Source organism: Solanum stenotomum, chromosome 1 (assembly GCF_019186545.1).
Source record: "Solanum stenotomum isolate F172 chromosome 1, ASM1918654v1, whole genome shotgun sequence".
NCBI classification, from domain to species: Eukaryota; Viridiplantae; Streptophyta; class Magnoliopsida; order Solanales; family Solanaceae; genus Solanum; species Solanum stenotomum.
Genome location: NC_064282.1, coordinates 95,032,251 through 95,053,685, shown reverse-complemented (window position 1 = coordinate 95,053,685; position 21,435 = coordinate 95,032,251). Strand labels below are relative to the sequence as shown.

The 21,435-nt window shown below is 33.9% G+C and overlaps 3 protein-coding genes across 4 annotated transcripts; 2 read left to right on the top strand and 1 right to left on the bottom strand.

Annotated features, from left to right (window-relative positions):
• The first annotated feature begins 799 nt into the window (after positions 1-799).
• On the top strand, positions 800-5,785 carry LOC125849325 (uncharacterized). Of its 2 annotated transcripts, XM_049529404.1 has the most exons (3): positions 800-948; positions 4,614-5,274; positions 5,367-5,785. In XM_049529404.1, exons 2-3 carry the CDS (start codon positions 4,680-4,682, stop codon positions 5,507-5,509), a joined length of 738 nt encoding a protein of 245 aa, XP_049385361.1. In that variant the 5' UTR covers positions 800-948; positions 4,614-4,679; the 3' UTR covers positions 5,510-5,785. The 2 variants fall into 2 exon arrangements, with proteins under 2 accessions (XP_049385361.1, XP_049385355.1); XM_049529398.1 differs by lacking the exon at positions 800-948 and having other exon boundaries at positions 4,561-5,274; positions 5,367-5,784.
• A 3,068-nt stretch (positions 5,786-8,853) lies between these two features.
• On the top strand, positions 8,854-14,936 carry LOC125849271 (non-specific phospholipase C2). The gene is made up of 5 exons (XM_049529329.1): positions 8,854-9,416; positions 10,534-10,864; positions 11,615-11,938; positions 14,163-14,342; positions 14,501-14,936. The coding sequence occupies exons 1-5, from the start codon at positions 8,946-8,948 to the stop codon at positions 14,806-14,808; spliced, it is 1,614 nt and encodes a 537-aa protein (XP_049385286.1). The 5' UTR covers positions 8,854-8,945; the 3' UTR covers positions 14,809-14,936.
• LOC125849207 (TMV resistance protein N-like) lies at positions 14,792-21,010 on the bottom strand. The gene is made up of 5 exons (XM_049529251.1): positions 20,489-21,010; positions 19,204-20,281; positions 17,410-17,685; positions 15,117-17,304; positions 14,792-15,022 (listed from the first exon to the last, which is right to left on the bottom strand). The coding sequence occupies exons 1-4, from the start codon at positions 20,998-21,000 to the stop codon at positions 15,250-15,252; spliced, it is 3,921 nt and encodes a 1,306-aa protein (XP_049385208.1). The 5' UTR covers positions 21,001-21,010; the 3' UTR covers positions 14,792-15,022; positions 15,117-15,249.
• Between the last annotated feature and the right edge of the window lie 425 nt (positions 21,011-21,435).

The following is a 21,435-nucleotide window of genomic DNA, read 5'->3' as shown; positions in this document are numbered from 1 at the left end:
TGACGTCCGTCTTTTGAAAACAATGAATATTCATTTAATAAGTCATCATCAATGGAGCAACAATATTTATGAACAAACAGAGACGATCACACAAATTTGGGAAAAATAATTCTCTAATACACTCGAAAAATTGAGATAATCCTAAATTCCTAGTTCGTAACATAAATTTCAAAAAAACGATATGCATCTTTCGAGGTCGTAATCAATGGATGCACAAAATTTAAGCTCAAACATAATCGATCACACATATTCTAAAAAATCATGAATTAATACATACGAAAAATTAAGATAATTCCAAATTCTTAATTTGTGATAAAGGATAATTACTATAAAGTGTATTGAAGTGTGCCAATACAATATATTTTGCTTGTAACATATACAATGTTCTATTCTCTTACACAAATATAATATATATGCTATATTTTGTAAATATACAAACAACATAATACATAAACATGACTCTTAATTTGAATTGAGCGGATAACTATGCCCTTCACTTTGTATGTGCACAAATAGATACTTAAACTTGTATAAATTGAACCAGTAAACATACATATCCTACCTGACATAGTACACATACGACGAATTCGTCTATTTATTTAATTTTATACAAATTTAAGTATTTATTTGTGCATACTCAAAACTAAAGGTAATATGTTATCAACTAATGTCAAGTTAAGAGTCGTACCATGCTATATACAAGCTATTGCTATATTTTGTAAATAGAGGTCAAATTATTGTATTTATGAAAATTTTCCTTTACAAAGTCAGTGGGTAGGACAAGTGTCAAGGAAGTAGAAGCTTCAAAATCTCATCTGAGCGTCACATGTTCCCATAATCACGCCAACAAATTCCAACCAAAGAAATTCTCAAAGAAAACTCCCTTTCCCTTTCTCTCTTTCTGCAACACATGAACTCATTTTTGTGCTAATCAATGAAGGTTTTTAGGTACTTTTCTCTTTCTCTCTCAATTAGAGTGATTCTTGTTTTTCCTTACTTAATCCTCTTTTGGGTATTCAAATTGTAAAGTTTCTTGCTTTATGGTTTACTATTCAGTTTCACTGCAAATTCTGTGTCTTTATAGTAAATGGTATTCAACTTTTATGTTGTGTTATTGAATTTATATGTTATTTTGGGATGTGGGTTTTACTGATTCTTGATTGGCGGTGAGGCGGTGGGTACTGAGAGAAGAGGAGGAGGAGGTAAATGGGGGAAAAAGAAACCTTCTTTTGGGTATTAAAATTGTAAAGTTTCTTGTTTTATGGTTTACTATTCAGTTTCACTGCCAATTCTGTGTCTTTATCGTGAATGGTATTCAACTTTTTTGTTTTTTTGTGTTGTGTTATTGAATTTGTATGTTGTTTTTGGGATGTGGGTTTTACTGACTCTTGATTGGCGGTGAGATGGTGGGTACTGGGAGAAGAGGAGGAGGAGGGAAATGGGAAAAAGAAACCTTCTTTTGGGTATAAAAAATGTTAAGTTTCTTGTTTTATGGTTTATAATTCAGTTTCACTGGAAATTCTGTGTCTTTATAATAATGGTATTCAACTTTTATGTTTTTTTTTGTGTTGTGTTGTAGAATTTGTNAGGAGGAGGAGGGAAATGGGAAAAATAAACCTTCTTTTGGGTATAAAAAACATTAAGTTTCTTGTTTTATGGTTTATAATTCAGTTTCACTGGAAATTCTGTGTCTTTATAATAATGGTATTCAACTTTTATGTTTTTTTTTGTGTTGTGTTGTAGAATTTGTATGCTATTTTGGGATGTGGGTTTTACTGATTCTTGATTGGTGGTGAGGCAGTGAGGTGGTGAGTACTGGGAGAGGAGGAGGAGGGGGGAAATGGAAGAAAGAGTTTTATTTTTTCTTAAATAAATTTAGATAATAGAAATATAAGAACAGAAAGACCCATATAGGCAAATTTTGTTTGTCCTGTACGCAGAGCCAATTCGAACCCATTCCGTGGAAAATTACGTTGTTTATTAATGTTGCTCTGACTCTTCAAACATGTTGATGCGTGCGTGTCGGATAATCCAAAAGTAGTGGTACTACTTGTGTGTAAATTTCTCAAAGTATAGCCAGTTACAAGCCTGGATAAAAGATAAGGGTTGTGGTACTAGTATAATAATAACCTAATTGTGATGATCCTCTAAATGGTGAATACATCAGACGTATCCACTTAAGCAGCAAAGTGGAATGGATATGGAGGGTTCTCTTTTGCCTGTTAGTAGAACAAAAATAGAGTATTCATATTCCTATCCCAAGCAATTTGGATTTAAGCATAGTTGATTGTTTAGTCATTTGACTTGTCAGAAAGTATGTTGTTTTCTTCTTGAATAACCAAGAAAACCGTTGCACCTAGATTTGAAACTCGGTGGATAATTGATCTTCCACTTTATCATTGTCCACTTAAATACACACTAATGAACGGGGGAAGATTCAAACTTGTGACATGCATGTACCACACAACTTGTGCGATACGATCATGTTATTGAATCAAATCCCTAGGGCGCTAGCCAAAAGTAAGTTCTTAAGAAGGTTAAAGTCCTAACCAAGGTATACATTGTTGAGAAAAAAAAAGTAATTTGGTCTTCTCATTACGAATACATTGTTTTCTCACTAGATGTACAGTGCGAAAGCAAGATGTTGAGTCTTCTCATTAGTCATTACGAATACATTGTTTTCTCACTAGATGTACATAGCGAGAAATGTTGAAGAGAAGCCTATGCAACAATTGGATTTCTTGAGGGATAATAGTTGTCTGAATAGCTATTGAGTTAATCTTTCCTCATTGCAGGGAGAATGGTGTAATAAGATGTGAAATAAAAGATGCGTCTTTGGAGCTTCTCAATGTCCTAGAATAGGGTATGCCTTTATCATTCTTTTGGCAAATCTCCAACTAGAAGTTATTTGATCATGTTACCCTTCGGGGTGGCCCAGTGGTTTGGGCTTGCGACTTCCATGTTGGAGGTCTCAAGTTCGAAACCCCTTGCCAGCGAAAGCAAGGGGTTTTGCCTTCTGGGTCGAGCTCGTCTTGGTGCGGGCTACCTCTCCTATGTGGTTTGTGAGCTATTGCATAGGAGTGGGGGTTTTACCCTGTGCGCATCCAAAGGGTAGCGGCTGCGGGTTTCCTTTGCCATAAAAAAAGAGAAGAAGTTCTTTGATCATGTAAAGGCCTCCAAGAGTCTGATGGCAACGTAAATTTATTGCTACGTTCCAGATTAAACTTATTGGCTTTAATGTCACGTTCTTTGCTACAGACCTTGTCACTTATTCTATAGGATGACCACTTTATTATTTGATCTATTATCTTTCTATCTTCCTCTTCGATGGAAACACCTAGTTGGTGTCCCCTTTTTCCTATTCCTCATCACAGAAAATATCTGGGATACAAGCTTTAGAAATTCACCAAGGACCAAGTAGGGGATCTTACCCTACAATGCCCCATTTCTTACTAAGATTATGAGGGTGTTTGGACTGGCTTATTTTTAGGTGTTTTTGGCTTTTAAGCTCTTCTTAATTTTTAGAGGTGTTTGACAAAGTAGCACTTTACTTTAGGCTTAAAAAGTACAAAAAAAGCCAAATGTCAAAAGTAGGTAGCTACCTACTTTTGGCTTTTGACTTTTAAGTCACTTAAAAAAGTGTATCCAAACACCCCCTATATCCCTTTCTACACGAATGTGCGATTTGAATATGTGTGAGATCCGCGCTCCCACGTGTGTGTATAACTTTCATAGGCTAACATTTCTCTATACCTTACCTAGAAAAGATGACTTAAGCAAAACCTCCATCTCTCCGGAGCTGAAATTCACTGGTGGCTACTCACGTTATGCCTGTGCCCCTCCTCCCCCCTACAGGTCTTGTTTTTCTGTTTTGACTGGTTACTGATTGCCAATGAGTTAGGTGGTATTTGGACTCAGTTTCTGACCTCCTAATTTTGTGCACTCTCTTCTTCCAAAGAAACTGACATTTAAACAGTTGTATTCTGTTCTGCAGGAAGGTATATTTTTACACTGTATATGTGCTATGTGCAAAACTGCAAATGCTATGATAGTGTGATTTTAATGCACACAATATAGATAAATTGTCTACGATGAAATGGACAGTACTAGTTATCTAGTGCTTTTGACTTTTAAGATTTCCTTGGTCAACGCAATGGCAAAATATCTTCTTTATACTAGTCTGCTAGAAGGGGACAAATGATGTATTACTAAAATAGTAACAATCTTCACTCTCCAACCAAAGAGATAAAAGGAAGAAAGACAAAAACAAGGTCTCTTTTCCATATGAACAGGAACAACCTCCCCTTTTTTATGAGCTGGTTGACAATATATTGTCTTCTAGTTTGTTATTATAGCTGGTAATTAGCAACCAGGTTCATTCTTTTTGTCTTTTGAACCTCTTATACTGTTTTGTTCAAACTGTTTTGTTATGTGTTACTTGAGCCGGGGGGGGGNAACAACCTCTCTATCTCCACGAGGTAGGGGTAAGGTTTGCACACATTCTACCCTTCCAGACCCCACTTGTGGGAATACACTGGGTATGTTGTTCATTCTTTTTGAAAATTGTAACTAAAAATTATTGCTGCATTTGATGCAATGATGTGTGGATATAGGTCCTCTGATTGTACAAGTTCTGGTGGCTGAAGTTGTGTATCGGCAGTGGCTTCCATCATCTAGCAATGGATTTTTCATTTTTCGGTAATTTCCCGTGGTTCAAACCCCATTCTGCAAATGATATGGCATCAACAGTTGCATCTACTAGCACCCTAATGCAAACACCTAAACAAAATGCTCAGTTTGATGCTAAGTTTTGGAAATGGACTGTGTTTTCAGTCCTTCCTTGGGCTAAAGGAGCTGAGGGTAATATTCAAATGCCAACAACTGTCAACAAGACACTGAAAAGGCAACGTCCGTTTCGTGAAGGTGTAGACTCTCTAGCTCGGACGTCAACCATACGGTTTAGACCATATGTTTCTAAAGTTCCATGGCATACAGGTCCAAGAGCTTTTCTTTCTCAATTTTTCCCTCGATATGGTCATTACTGTGGACCAAACTGGTCAAGTGGAAAAGATGGAGGGTCACCAATTTGGGACAGAAGACCCATTGATTGGTTGGATTTTTGCTGCTATTGTCACGACATGGGCTATGATTCACATGATCAGGCTGAACTTCTCAAGGCAGACCTTGCATTCCTTGAGTGCTTGGAGAAGCCAAACATGAGTACGCGAGGAGATCCTCATTTAGCTCTACTTTACAAGACTATGTGCACATCAGGTGCAATAAATCGCTTCATAAAATTATTCTGTATCTACGTTATTCTCAACTATCGATGACTGATTTGGCAACTCCATTTGTTTTCAATGCAGGCCTCAGGAACATATTGATACCTTACAGACAACAACTTATTACCTTACAATCTAAGCAGCTATCTTTTGGATTTGGATGGCTCGGCGGTATCATGGAACCTGCAAAATGCTTGAAAGATCGCTTCGTATGGTTACAGAAGTAGGCATGTGAACAATCCCGCGCTTTCGTTATGGAAACAGAAGCAGATGCAATCTACATTTTAGAAAGGTGAAGATTGTGATGCAGAACCAGACATTTCTGGCAAGTATATTCCATAATGTCTTAGGATAAGATAGCTGTATATATGATAATTGGAAATCAATGAAACTGTAGGACTCCATTATGATCTAATTAGTGTGTAGCTATTCCACTGCTTGTATATTATTCTCAATTAACTTTGCATCAAGTGTAAATTATTTGCTATTTTATAGTAAAGAATGTTTGGATCTAGTGTATTTTTTTTGAAAAAATTAGACTTGTGGGCAAATCAAATACTAGATGAAAAAATTATATGGGGCAACCAAAAACATAGTAGGTATGATATAGTTCTAGTGACAGCATGGACACTGTCTATAGGAAACAGCATTGTCAATTTATCATTAGTCATCAATTAAGATCATCATCGCTAACCATCATTACTGCTATAATTATCAATCACTTCTACCATTGGGCATCATATTATATATTATTAGCCATCATTATTATTTACCAACATCATTAACTATCACTATCACTCACTATAATGATCAACTGTCATCATCACCATTAGCTATTACTCACATTCCACCATGAGTCAATATTATTTATAATTGGCATTTACAATCATTACTGTTAGCTATCACTTCCACGAATCCACTGTATAATCATTAAGAAATATTTTGTTGATTTTAAGTATTAAATTAATTTTATTTATAATTTTTAAATTAAATGAATTTGATATATTCAAGTATAATCTTAATTATTTAATATTCAAATCTTAATTAATACAACATTTTAACAATTTAGATGTTTATATAAATTTTAATACATATCTTAATATTTAAATATGTATTCAAATTTAATGTTTTAATTTTAACGAAAATTAATAGTCGAATGCCTTCATTTTGTTCTGGAATTCTTTTATTCCAAATAATTCTAATCTATCCTACATGAAATACCAAGAGAGAAAAAATAATATTTCTTTGACTACAATTTCTTTATATTTTCTTAAGCATTTTAATTGTAATAAGTTCTGAATTATTACAATTTTTCTTTTGTGTAGTTCTTGTCCCTTCTTGACTATGTAATAAATCTTGTTAATTGAAATATGATTTTGCACAAATAAAAAATTAGTACTCTGAAAGGCAAAACAAAGTAGAAGATCATGCAAAACATCTCATAGCCTGTGGCCCAATCTTGTCTCTATTACAGGTTAAAAAAACTCTTTTCACTAGGGCGGTTTAAAAATCGAACAGATCGATAAATTAAATTGGAAAAAGTATAATTGCTTTATTGTTATTAAATTATTGGATTGTATAAAAAAAATTTATCGGGTTATCCGATCTTGATTTTTTAATATTAGGTTATAAACTGATAACTCATTAAGACTATAATAGTTTACTACTTTACTCGTACATAAGTATTAAATATTAATCTCACATTATAATTTATTAGTTATTGTCTTTGTCCTTTCGCCTTCAATTCACACTTCACAGTGACTTTAAGTTCACAACTTCACATTATACAAAACATCGAAATCTAAAGCAAGAATCATATTCCTCTTAATCTCTTTTTGTGTTACACTTGTATAGTTCCTTTCATTTTAATTAGTATTTTTTTTTTATGAGAAGTTGTAAAACTACATTATTGTCTTTTCGCATCAAATTATTGGAGAAGTCATATATTTATTTTATAAGCATTTTCTTATTGGTTAAATCGAAAATCAAACCGTTAAATACCAAAATCGATAAATTAAAAATCAATAAAAAATATCTTATTGATTTAGCATAATTAAAAACTGAATAAACCGAACCGATAATATATAAAACTAGACCGAACCGATCAATTCGTACCCTTACTTTTCGCCTCTAAAAAATTTGGCCAAATAAGCTATGAATGTATTTTTCTCAAATATAGTACTTTGTGGATTTTTTTTTTTTTTTTTTAATTTATGAAAGATAACTTCTACTACTCCCTTAAAACATTTATTTGCTATGAAAAATTTGATTAAACACCTATTTTTTTTTAAAAAAAATACTCATTTTTTAAAGAAAATATAACACGTTTAACCTCTCAAAAACTTGGCCAAACAGATCGAGAGTGTAATCATACTTTTTATCCTATAATTCTATATTCAAAACTTGCAAAATGCTATTTCTCCATTCGTTAGTGAGATGCAAGCAATGGCAACCTCCATATGCTCTTTGATGTCACAATAACATTATATTACCCAAAATGAATGACATCAAGTGCACAACGTAAAGATCCAAGTGAGCTTTTCCCTAATATGTCTTTCTCACTAACATGCTAATTTAAATTGGGAGCCCGACTAATTCAGATTCGTGTCGCGTAAGATTTATTTGAGGGAAACGTTTTTTATCAAAGATTTTTTAATTTAAAATTTAATATGACGACTTCTAATTAAAAGAGCAGTAATCTCATCTGCTGCACCATATCTTTTGCTGATTACTTTAAATTATTGGTTATATTAAATTTGTATGATAGTTTTTTTTTTTGGAATTTGACATGGAAGATAATTTTTAAAATTGTCACATTTAAATGCACATGCCCATCCTTTGCCGAAAACCTTGAACCTCCCTAATTATTATCACTAGGTCAAACCATTCCCTTTTAATTAATTTCCCCTACATTAGCCTAATATATATATATAAAAGTAGCATTAAATTGTAGTAGTAAAAATCATTTTGGATTAAAGAATATAGGAGTATTTTTTTTCAAGTTTAGTTCATCTACGTGTTGAGGAGTCTCATGTCAGCTAATAAAAGATGAGTGGTCTCTTTATATAATTTTGGATAATCCTCGCGACCTCATAAACTAGCTTATTTCATTTCTTTACATAATATTAGAGTAGAGCTCATCACAATTTTTGTTTACTAATGTTAGGTGCTCGTATTGAATTGCCCTGGAGTAAATAAAGAAGATTACCTCCTTGATAGGAATTTTCTTTATTTTTGAATTTTAACTTCGGTTCAAAGCCAGAACATCTCTGTCATATTCACCAACTACACCTTTATAATGATAGACAAACATCATATCTTGATCCATCGATAGCAGAGACCTCAAGAAAATAGAGTGAATGACATTAACAATCGTTTTAAAAATAACGTTTTACTAGCCTGACAACTTAAAGCAAAGTCGAAATCCATTGCTGATTAATTAACGACCCACCAAGCTCTAAAAATATTACATCTTTATCCATATACCACACTATTTATAGTGATTACATTAAATAAGATATTTTGTGCTTCCCAATTAACAAAACAACAAAACAAACACACTCCAAATTCCCCACTCAGCGCCCACAACTCTCTATAAATTCCATCAATTCACTCATTTTCACGGACCACTTCTACACCCCCACCCCCAAAATCACACTCACAATGTCACCCAAAACCAAATCGCCGGCGACGAACACCGTCACCGTCGCCGGACTACTAATTCTCCTAATTCTACTATCGAACCACCACCATAACTGGACCGCTGCTGCTGCAACATCCTCCAGTAGCAGCAGTCCAATAAAGACGGTGGTGGTTCTGGTAATGGAGAACAGATCGTTCGACCACATGTTAGGTTGGATGAAGAAGCTGAATCCAGAAATCAATGGCGTCGATGGTTCGGAATCGAATCCGATTTCAACATCGGATCCGAAATCCCGTCGGATTTTCTTCGGAGATCAATCTCATTACGTCGATCCTGATCCTGGACATTCATTTCAAGCCATACGTGAACAGATTTTTGGATCAAATGAAAGTTCAAAAAAACCAGCACCGATGAATGGATTTGCTCAACAAGCTCTTTCAATGGATCCTAATATGCCTGATCAAGTCATGAATGGCTTCCAGCCTGAAATGGTAAGTATTCACTAGGCTATGTTACTCGGACTCTTCGAAAATATAGACGGATGCTTGTCAGAGTGCATTTTCGAAGAATTCGATATGGTGTGACAATATTTTTGAAGAGTCTTTGAGCAGCATAGTCCACTACTACTCTTACTTTAATTTTTTCGAGGGTTAATTCGATTAATTTTGACATTAAATTGGACTAGATAAACTCAATATTTTAAAAGTTAGAAATTCGAAATTATGGAATAATGAATTAAAATGGTTCATTGTTAATTTTTAAAAGTATTTAGGAAAGTACAATTACGAATAATCATTTATATCCTCAAATAGTTATAATGACTCTTTTTTTGTATGGTTGTTATTTGAGTTATAATGACTCTTTTTTGTATGGTTGTTATGTATAGTATATTGTATTGTTTTAGTAAATGACGAGGCCTGAATTTTCATTAAAGGGGTTTCAAAAATGAAGAAGACACATGAATTAACTAAAATAGATCTGACATTAATTACATATATATAAATTATTTAACTATATATAAATAATAGTATAATTTTTTATCGAAGAGGTTCATATGACCTGACCTCAAGGATTCTCGCCCATGATTTCAATTAATACAACATTTGAATAAATTATATAATTTATTATGGTTACATAATGTCATACCTAACAAATTAAAATATGAGATAGAACTATTCTTTTTTTTAAATCTTCGTATTCCAATTTAAGAGTCATTTTTGGGTGGAATCACCAAATGCGGATAAAAAAAAATTAGAACTTTCTAAAAATTGGGTTATATATGAACACGAAAGAGCATAATTTCGAATTGACGTTTGTATTATTATTATTATTATAATTATTATTTTTCAATTTATTGGTTAATAAATATGTTGTGTATGACACTTTCAAGAATGAATTGCTTCCAAATATGTACCAGACAATTGTTTTGTATTGTTCAAATTTCGAAAATGAAATCATTTTTTTTAACGTGAATTTGAATATGAAATCTTCAAATTAAACTCCTATTATGCATGTGGTTTTATATGAGAGGCACAAATTGAACCCGTGATCTTCTGATCACATGATTACCAATTACTTCAAAATTATTAACTGATGTTGTTGTTTCAGGTGTCAGTATACAAAACACTGGTATCGGAATTTGCGGTGTTCGACCGGTGGTTTGCATCGGTGCCGGCGTCGACTCAGCCGAATCGTCTCTACGTTCACTCCGGCACATCTCACGGCGCCACCTCAAACATCGCGTCGCTGTTAGCTAAAGGTTACCCACAGAGAACGATCTTCGAGAATCTCGACGACGCCGGAGTAAATTTTGGAATCTATTATCAGAATATTCCGGCGACTCTGTTTTACCTGAATTTGAGAAAGCTTAAGTACGTCGGAAAATTCCATCCTTATGATCTCACATTCAAAAGTGATGCTAAATCAGGAAAACTACCAGGTATGAATCCCAATTGTGAAAGTTCGTATTTTAATTTATGTGACATTTTTTTTTTTTTGAAATGTGATTTTTGATTAATTTTTTCAGTTAAATAAAATTAAATATACTTAATTTTTTAAAAGATTAAAGGGACAACGGACAAATATACCCCTGAACTATCGTAAATGATATGCAGATACCTTTCATCATATTTTTGGGACATTGGTGCCCCAACCGTTCAAAAACTGGAGCGTGTATACCCTTCACTCTAACGAAAGACTAACTAGGGACACGTGGTGCAATCTTATCCGTCGAGTCGGCGGATAAGATACTCGACGAATAAGATTATGACACGTGTTTGTTCGTTAGTATAAAGGGTATATATGTTCTAGTTTTTGGACAATAGGGGCATCAATGTCTCAAAAGTATGACATATGGTATCTGCATATCATTTATGATAGTTCAGAGATATATTTGGCCTTTTTCCCAAAATTAAATATTGTATGAAAATGTTACTATAAGTTAGCAAATTTCCTCGTATTAATATGTTTAAAAATATTGATTAAAATGTATATAGTTTCGGTCTTTTCACGTAATACAGATAATATTTTCACATTGAACATGCATTTTTAAGGGTTGGCAAGAATAATAATATCAATTATAAATTTTGTTAAAATATGAAATATTGGTTGGTAAATATGAAATGATTTTCGTGAAACTAATAATATTACTCGAAAAATTTATGATTAAACGAGGACTTCTTATTACCAGGATATGTTGTGGTAGAGCAGCGATACATGGACTCAAAATTAATTCCGGCTAACGATGATCATCCATCACATGATGTTTATCAAGGACAAATGTTCGTAAAGGAGGTGTACGAAACTCTAAGGGCAAGCCCACAGTGGAACCAAACCCTTTTCGTGATTACCTATGATGAGCACGGTGGGTTCTTCGATCACGTCCCTACACCTGTCACCGGGGTCCCTAGCCCGGATGGAATCGTAGGACCCGACCCGTTTGATTTCAAGTTCGATAGATTGGGGGTTCGAGTACCTACTATTATGATCTCTCCTTGGATTGAAAAAGGCACAGGTACGATCGCTTATTTTAATTTGTTTATCTAATTTTAACTTGATATGAAAATTTTAAAAATATAAATTTGTTTTCTTAAACTAATGATATGTGTAATACACCAAAATGTGTTTTGATCTCATATGAACTATGATTTTACTCATGTTATGTGAAAGTTGAGATTCAAGAGACATTCGTTATGAAATTGACTAAAAAAAAAGTAAAACAAACAAATTTAAATCGAGGGAGTAAAATTTATTGTGTTTACTGTCTTTTCCCTTCTATTTTATATAAAACCATTATTAATTTTTTTATACTATAAGATCATTTGTAATATGGTTGGTCGTACTAAATAGAATTAATAACATGAATAATAAGATAACAAAATTGTGGCAAGTAAGTTAGCTCTAGTGGTTGAGTATCTCTAGTCTCTGCCAGTAATTTCGTCCACGTTGAAGAATAAACGAAAATATTATAAATCCTCCTAATAAAATGAGGTGGGAAAAACGACTATACTATAATATGTTAAATTATATTGATGAAAATATTTTACCTCAACTCTAACTCAATAATTCAAAAAGAAGAAAAATATTAGAAATTTATAAACAAATACCTAATTAATAATTTTGGACTTTTAGATCTCATTGCATTATCAGAATAAAATATTAGCACTAAAATACACTACTAGAATATTGATTTTCTTAATTTACTTTTTTATAAACAGAATATTTAATCAATTTCCACTAAAAGAAGAGATAATTAGTCAAAAAGTGCACAATCCCGCCGTATTGTTAGTATGACATTTGAAGTCACTTGTTCCCATTTACATAATCCAACGTCTAAGTACTTTTAAGTTATTTTTTTTTCTTAATCATCTGATTTCAAGATTGGATTAATTAATTTAAATTCGTATTGGTAGGTTTTATGTTAGTAAAAAGAAAAAAATATTAGAAATTTTTCGATTTTCAAAATTCAAATCTGAAACTTGATTTCTTATGAAAGTGAAATAATCTTATTCATATGATCAAACATTTTCATCGAACCTTTTTGTAATAGTGTATAGATTATATAGGAAAAATTCTTTTGGCCAGAATGGTATTTTACCTATGTTATTTTATTTTTTTGAATATTTTTACTTTTTTAACTTTAAATACCTTTTAATTAAAAAATAGAAAAAAGATTAGTTTATTTTACAATAAAAAAATATTATACACTTTCTAAATTTTCTGACCAAATTTTCTGGCCATTTAGCATTACCCGATTATATATACTCAATATTTGGCAATAAATGAATGCTTATCTATGTGTCAACAAGTCACATTATCACTTGTTAGATAGCTCTACTTCACAAACTTTTATTAATGGTTTTGGACCCCAAAAAATAAAAATAAAAACTTCTATTAATGGAGTGTGAAATGCTTTTAATGAATCCAAAGTTAATTAATGTGCCCCTACATCCCACCTCTTGTGATGTTAACATGTGAAGACACAAATGATGAATTATTTAGGAAAAAGATGTGTGCAAAAGTAGACATTTTCACACTAGAAAGAGGACAACAATGTTGGTTTTGCCTCCACTTATCATTTTTTTAAATTTTATATTTCATGTCCCATCAATTTTATTAATGTCTATTTCTTCTTATAATTTGAAAAGAAGAAAAATAACTTCTTTGATTCCTTGGGTGTAAAAATGACATTTCTTCCTTGTATTTTCTTGAGGTATATCTTAACTGAGACATAAATTAGTACAATCAACTTTTTTATAACAATATCGTTTATTTCAACGTTTATTATAGCTAGTGAAAATTATTATTAAAAAATATATAATATAAATAAAATATCAAGTACATAGAAAACATATATAATTTGTTATAATGAAATGTAGTTAAAAGAGAAATATGAATCTACTTTATAGTTGTCACAATTGGTATATACATATATCAATTAGTTGCTTTGTAATTTTAATCATTGTTTGTTAGAAAGAAATAAAAAGACATTAATAATCTCTTTGACTTATGTCACACATAAATTTAAAAGCCAACATAAATAATTTCTTTGACTTATGTCACACATAACTAAAACCAACACAAATAATTTATTTGACTTATGTCACACATAACTAAAAACCAACACAAATACCTTTTCCTAGGGCGCGATCCTTCTCCGAACCTTGCTAATGCGGGATGCTACACATAAAAACTAACTCGAATTTGTAAATATGACAAACTATTTTATTTTTTTGCAGTTGTTCATGGTCCTAATGGCTCTCCGTTTCCAACGTCGGAATATGAACATTCATCAATTCCAGCAACAGTGAAGAAGATCTTTGATTTGCCATCACCTTTTCTTACTAAAAGAGATGCATGGGCTGGCACTTTTGAACACATTCTACATATTAGAAAGGAGCCTAGAACTGATTGCCCTGGTTAGTCACACTCTTCCTCGGAAAATTATATAGTCTACAGAGGTTACATGTTAGCTATACGAGTGTACATTTAGTTTTGCACACCCTTCGTCAAATTCCTGGTTCTATTGATGGTCTATGTTCTGTGTTCAACCTAACTTTGTGTACACTCTCCACAGAAAAACTTCCAACTCCAACAAAGATAAGAAAGGGAGAAGCAAATGAAGATAAAAACATAAGTGAATTCCAGGAAGAACTAGTGCAACTCGCCGCGGTTCTAAAAGGAGATCATCTCCTAACAAGTTATCCAGAAAAGATAGGCAAAGGAATGACTGTAAGAGAAGGGAAAGCTTACATGGAAGACGCGGTTAAACGCTTCTTTGAAGCTGGATTTGCTGCCAAGAAAATTGGTGTTGATGAAGAACAAATTATACAAATGAGGCCTTCACTCACTACAAGATCATCATCTCCTAATTTGCACCCTTAAGATATATGTAATCAAATGAAATAATGTACAAATATATCATACTCAAATATGGTATTATTGAAGCCATATTATGATGTAATTATATGGTTCAAAGGTGCAATATAATCAAAATTATTTGAGCTCGATCATTGGATTACTGGAAATAGTCTATGTTTGATCCATTTTCTTTGTCATCTGAGACGACTTACTAAGAGTTCCAGAGGCTTTCATTCATCTGCAATTTGTTTTTCGAGGCAGGTACTTGTTAGTAAATGTTGAATCTGATTATATATCGAAATGAAATGTAAAAAAAAGGAAGTATAGCATACCTAAGTTCTTTCGCGAATCTGTTTTTCAGACAGAGGAAATGAAACATGTGAGCTTCATAGGCAGTGTCACCATTTCTGTTCTCAAAGTACCTTCAAAGGCATCTTCATCTACCAACGATACTCAGTGATATCGTTATATCTGTGATACATCATTGCAACTGGCTTCATTGGTGACGGAGTCATGATGTTCACTATTGTTATATCTACTGCTCCTGATCCCAATGTAACGTTCTGTTGGTTCATCGTTATTTTCCCTCATCTGTAACAAGGTCTCAACAAGCTCAGGCTCATCTTTATACAACAAACGACATCCAGACTTCTTCAGTTCTCCAGAAAAACATAATGTAATGAGCCCATAGTCATTCGGTGTTTTCCCATTTGCATTAGATGTATTCCATAAGCTCGAAAAAGGTACCAAGAAATAATGAAGAGTAGGTTCAGCATCACATTCTGAATGATCAGATGATTCTGTCTCACATTCCGAATAATCAGAGTATGCTACATCACGTTTTGAACCGCGGGATAAGTTTAGTTTCAAGGTCATCCACGACAGCCCATCATCACATAACGGAATCAAGTGAGCTGTGATGTTAATTAGTTCACTAGAGTAACATACAGCAAATCCCAAGAAGTTATCCGGCACATACCAATTTTCAGGCAAATTGACAGATACAACACTTGCATCCATTCCTTGATGGTGGAACCAACTTGGGATCTTCTTCTCTGGATGATCAATCGTAAACACTCTAATTAGTGATAAGGAATCTGAAGCAGAGATATCATGCTTCAACGAAACGATCCTCTGAGACAAGGAACGTGGAAATGAACTATTCGAATTTAGATCACACATTACACTGTCTAACATGTGAATCTCTGATTCCACTTTCATGCTTCCGATGATCTTAGGATAACTTTCTAAACTAGAGCAACCCCATGTCCAGATACATTCAAGGGAATCGATGCATATACCTGGAAACCTCTTAAGGCGTTTACAGTTAGTCAAGAATAAGTTAGTGAGCTTTTCGAAAAATCCCAGGGAATGATGAACCTCTTCAAGACTCGTACAATCTATCAGATGCAAAAAATACAAATCAGGCATCAACATGAAGTCTGGCAACTCTTTAAGCCTCATGCAATTTGATACGTTCAAGTATTGAAGACCACCAAGTTGAGCTATGCTACGAGGCAAATGTTCAAAGTTATTTCCATCAAGATGCAAATTTTTCAAAGAGGATAAGGATCCAATGTCTTGTGGAAGTCCTCCATCTATTAGATTGCAACAACTGAGATCCAAAACTTCCAATGAGCGTAATCCGTTGTTCACCTGAGGGAACTCTTTAAGGTTAGGACAATCTGATAAGTGCAAGAGTCGAAGATCACCAAGTTGAGCTATGCTTCGAGGCAAATGTTCAAAACTATTTCCAGTGAGATACAACTTTTTCAAAGAGGATAATGATCCAATATCTTCCGGAAGTCCTCCATCTATTAGATTGCAGTAACCAAGATGCAAATCTTCCAATGAGTGTAACCCTTCATTCACTCGAGGGAACACAAAGAACACTCCATCTTTGAGGCCTACTTCTGAAGATTGTTTTGCAAAACTCAAGAACCTAAGCTTGTTCAAACGGACGATAGAAGATGGAGGTCGTGAAATTAGAGTGTATGTGGCATCAAGCTTCTCCAAGTTTAATAAATCACCTATCTCTTCTGGCAAGCTTTCAAGTTTCAAGCAGTACGACACATTTATCTCCACCAAGCTTTTCATCATGCAAATACTGTTCGGAAGAGATACAAGTTTTTTCATGAATTTTAAGTTCAGCTTGGTAATGTGAGTTAGGTACTGAATAGATGATGGTAGTTCCCTTATCCCAGACCTTTTCATCTTAATCTTCAACTCCGGCTTCATTCTTCCGAGGATTTCTGGAAATGTCTCTAAATTGTAGCAACTATGCAGATACAGATATTCAAGAGATTCCCCGCTAACACATGGAAACCTCTTTAGGAGTGTACAAGAACACAAATATAACAAATTGAGTTTTCTTGAACATCCGAGGGAATGGTGAATCTCTTCAAGATTACTACAATGTGATAGATTCAAATACTCCAAATTTGGCATCCCCGTGAAATCTGGTGTTCGCATCAGGTTTGTAGAGTAGCTGAGATCTAGCATCCTTAGAGACGGCAAATGCTGTTTAGAACACAGAAAGTATTCTTTTCATATCTTAAAACTCACTAACATGTTAAGATGTCTATCTATTAGAAAGAAAATGAAAATGCAATTTAGCTAGTGTACCTTTGTTCCAGTCCATAAATGACGCAACGCCAAACTGAACCGAAGATTAAGATGAACAAGCCTTTTGGGTTCAAAATTTTCTGGCAATGACTCCCAAGGATAGTGATAAAAGGCAAGCCAACGCAAGCTGTTGGGAAGGTACTCAATGGAATCAACATGTGTATGAAAGTCACGGATGTATAATATTCTAAGCCTTCTCATATTCTTCATGGCTTTTTCGCTAAAGGATAGTTTTTGAATATATTGTAGCCAGATTGCTTCCATTGCTTTTGTCCCCTGATAAAAGGATTATTAGTCTACAAAGTATAACTTCGAATGCTTGTATAAAATCTGCATGCCAGTATAACTACTTTCTCACTTCTCGCAATGTCAAATTTTGTCATGTTTTGTATTGTTTATTATTGCACTTGAAGTTCTTGAAGAGCCACAACAACAACATTCCCAGTGGGGTGAGGGTAGAGTGTAGAATGTACGCTGACCTTACCACTACCTTAGAGGTTGAGAGGCTGCTTCCGATAGACTCTCAGCTCAAGAAAAGACAGCCCAAAGCAGTATAGAGAAAGCAATAACAAAAATGAAGATAGTCATGAACAAATCATCCTAAATAGTAGTCATAACAAAATAAAAAGATAATCGAGGTGTAAAATAAAACCACAGATAAAAACCAAACCCAAAGGACAAGAAACTACAAGAGTAATACTACGATTTATAGTATGGCTAATAGTATAGAAGAATAAGTGAGACAACACCCAACTATCCGACTAACCTCCTACCCTAATATGTGTCCTTCATAACATCCTATCTAAGGTTATGTTCTCAATAAGCTGAAGTTGCATCATGTCTTGTCTAATCACCTCTCCCCAATACTTCTTCACCTACCTCTAAAGGTGTATAATATTAGTTTGGTCTTTCTGAAGAAATGTGTTACTTAAGAGAGATACTGTGTGAGACTATAAGTATAGAGAGGTCAAGAAGTTCATTTATGAACAAGAAGTTGATACCATAGCTATAGTACATAAAGTAAATAAGAAGTGTGCAGAGAAGATAATAAAATGAGTGGCCTCTGGATGTAGATGGACAACAAACTATACTAATACCAGATGCAGGATTGTGATATTATGGAATCCTAATGTCGTTAGTTATGATATACTTACTTTACATGAACAATTTATATGTGTTCTACTTAATCAGCCAGTCTACAAACTTCAACAACATAGCAGATCATGGAACAAAAATGGAAGTTGTGTGGGGCGTCAAGTTGAAATATGTGAAGCATGGGTTGAAAGTGCTCAATAATGTTGAAGCAAAAGTCATAAGAGATTAAGCGGAAACTATTCGACATTCAGAACCAAATTAATGAGGGATGGTAATAACCATAACATGATGGAAGCTGAGAGAAGGAGCTTAGAACATAGTTCAAAAAATGGGCTATAATTGAGGAAAGTATAGCAAGACAGAAATCAAGGTACCAATGGCTCAAACTTGGAGACTCTCACTCTAGTTTTTCTTTGCTAATAAGAAAAATAGGATTGCTCAGAATCTATGTTGCTCGGACTCTTCAAAAATGTCATCAGGTGAGTGTCGGATCATTCAAAAGTAGTGCATTTTTGGAGGATCCAACATGGGTGCGGCAGCAATTTTGGAGAGTCCGAGCAACTTAGCTCAGAATACTATTCAGGTCTTACTGGATACAAATGGCCACACTAGACTAATTTGTGGCTTAATAACATAAGATAAATGGATTTTGAATGAAAACTGGAAATATAATAGTATTGCATTGTTTAGTTTACTTACTGTATCGTTGACCATCACTTCTTCAAAATCTTCATCGTCCCATAATCTGCTAGCTTCTCCCGAATATTTTTGCATTTTCACCACATATTTACCCATCTCTTGTATCAAGTCATGCATTTGAATCGTATTATTTTCAGAAATGAACACGAGAGATTTGTCAATTAGGACACGCAACCCGATATTTGCTCCAGAATAACAGCTCTCAAGAATTTGCATGATGTGATCTTTTACTTTCCCTCGAAAGAAACATGCTATATCTAGAAATATATCTTGTTGTATGGTCTCCAGTCTATCATAGCTAATTCTAAGCTTCTCAACGATTTCCGAATTGGAGTTGTTTTTCATTTCCTCTATAGCACTTCTCCACTCAGTTATGTCCCTCTTATGTAAGAAAGAACCCCACACTTTCAGGGCTAAAGGAAGGCCTTTAGCATGACGTACAACCTCCAACGAAAGCTTCTCAAAACGTTCATCGGGATCTTCTTCTTTGAAAGCATATTGATTGAACAATTTAATAGCGTGACAGTCAACTAGTGTAGACACTTCATATACTACATCATTCTTCCCAATCAAATGCTTATCTCTAGTTGTTGCAATAATTCGACTTCCGTCACCAAACCAACTAGGATTCCCTGCTAGGTAATCCAAATGGTCTCTGTGATCTATGTCATCAAGCACAACTAAAACCTTCTTAAAAGGAAGTCTACGAGCTATCATGTGCTTTCCGTCCTCCTTATTATTCACGTAATTATCTTTTTCCCTTAACAGCTCCGAGAGAAGGATATTTTGCAAAGAATGCATTCCACATTTGTTTTCTTTAATATCCTCAATGAAACAAGAAGCTTCAAACTGATACGAGAGTGTGTCAAAAATTGCCCTTGCTATTGTCGTTTTACCAATCCCCCCCATGCCCCAGATCCCCACAATACGAACATCATTGATTTCAAGCTTTAGTTGGGATTTCACTTCCTCTAAATGAATGTTTATTCCCACAACATCTCGCAAATAAGATACTGAAGTCTTGCATAATTTGGACGAAACTTGGTTAACAATTAGTTGAATATTCTCTGATTCAACCCTACATAAATAAGAAGATTAATTGTAGATAAGAATAAGAAATTCAAGTATTTCATACTATATATAAGTGAGCATAAAGATGATACACTTGAACTAATTTGTATATGACTCGTAGGATGTGTGTGTCTATTTATTATACACACGAAAAGACTATTGAGGTCAAGTTAAAGAGCACGTTTATGTATTATGTCAATTTTATTGTACTCACCCTTGGCGTATGTCATGTCCTTTCAGATCTGCTGCCTCACATAGAGCAGTTCTCCATCTTTTCACCTTCTGCATTCCTTCAACATCATCCTTAAACTGCAATTCATATTTGGCAAAAGATTCTGCAAAACTATCACTTTGGTATCGAACATGTGATGGATCCACATCATAGAAGACCGGTATGACTGTTTTTCCATTTTCATCTTTGTAGCATTCCATGATCTTCACTAGTTCATTCAAGCACCACCTTGATGTAGCATAATTCTTTGAGAAAACTATGAGGGCAACTTGAGACTCCTTGATAGCTTTCAAGAGTTCTTCTGAGATAGAATCGCCGTGCTCTAGCCTTTTATCATCTTGAAAGGTCAATATTCCCTTGTTTTTCAAACCTTGGTACAAGTGACTCGTAAAGGTTTTGCGAGTATCTTTACCTCTAAAACTTAAAAACACATCATACTTCCATCGAAGAGAGTATTGTGAATTACTCACAAAAGAAGAAGAAGAAGATGCCATGGATTTAGTAAATTTGAGCTGATGAACAAAGAATTGTACAGTTATGTGATGTGCTTTTAAAAGAACTAAATTATTGGTATTGAACCAGTCAACTGATACATTTTTTTTTTTATTTTTTATTTGTGCAAGTGGAAAATGAAAACAAAAGTGGGTCCACAAATAGAAGGGATTGTGACTTTTCTAAAATTTTAGAAGAATAAGCTTTCTATCATTTTACCTTTTATCACCTCTTTTGCTCTCAAGAACATTAACAATTACAACTTTGATTCCAGAACTTGCCATTCAAAGTTGTAGCTGGAACGTGTTCATATATTCAATAGAATTGACAAAAACATTTCAGAAGTACAAAAACAATACTGTTAAGAGTCGAAAAGCTACGCAGAACAAACTCAATATAGCAACACAAACACCAGAAATGCTAAATCCTCCAGTCAT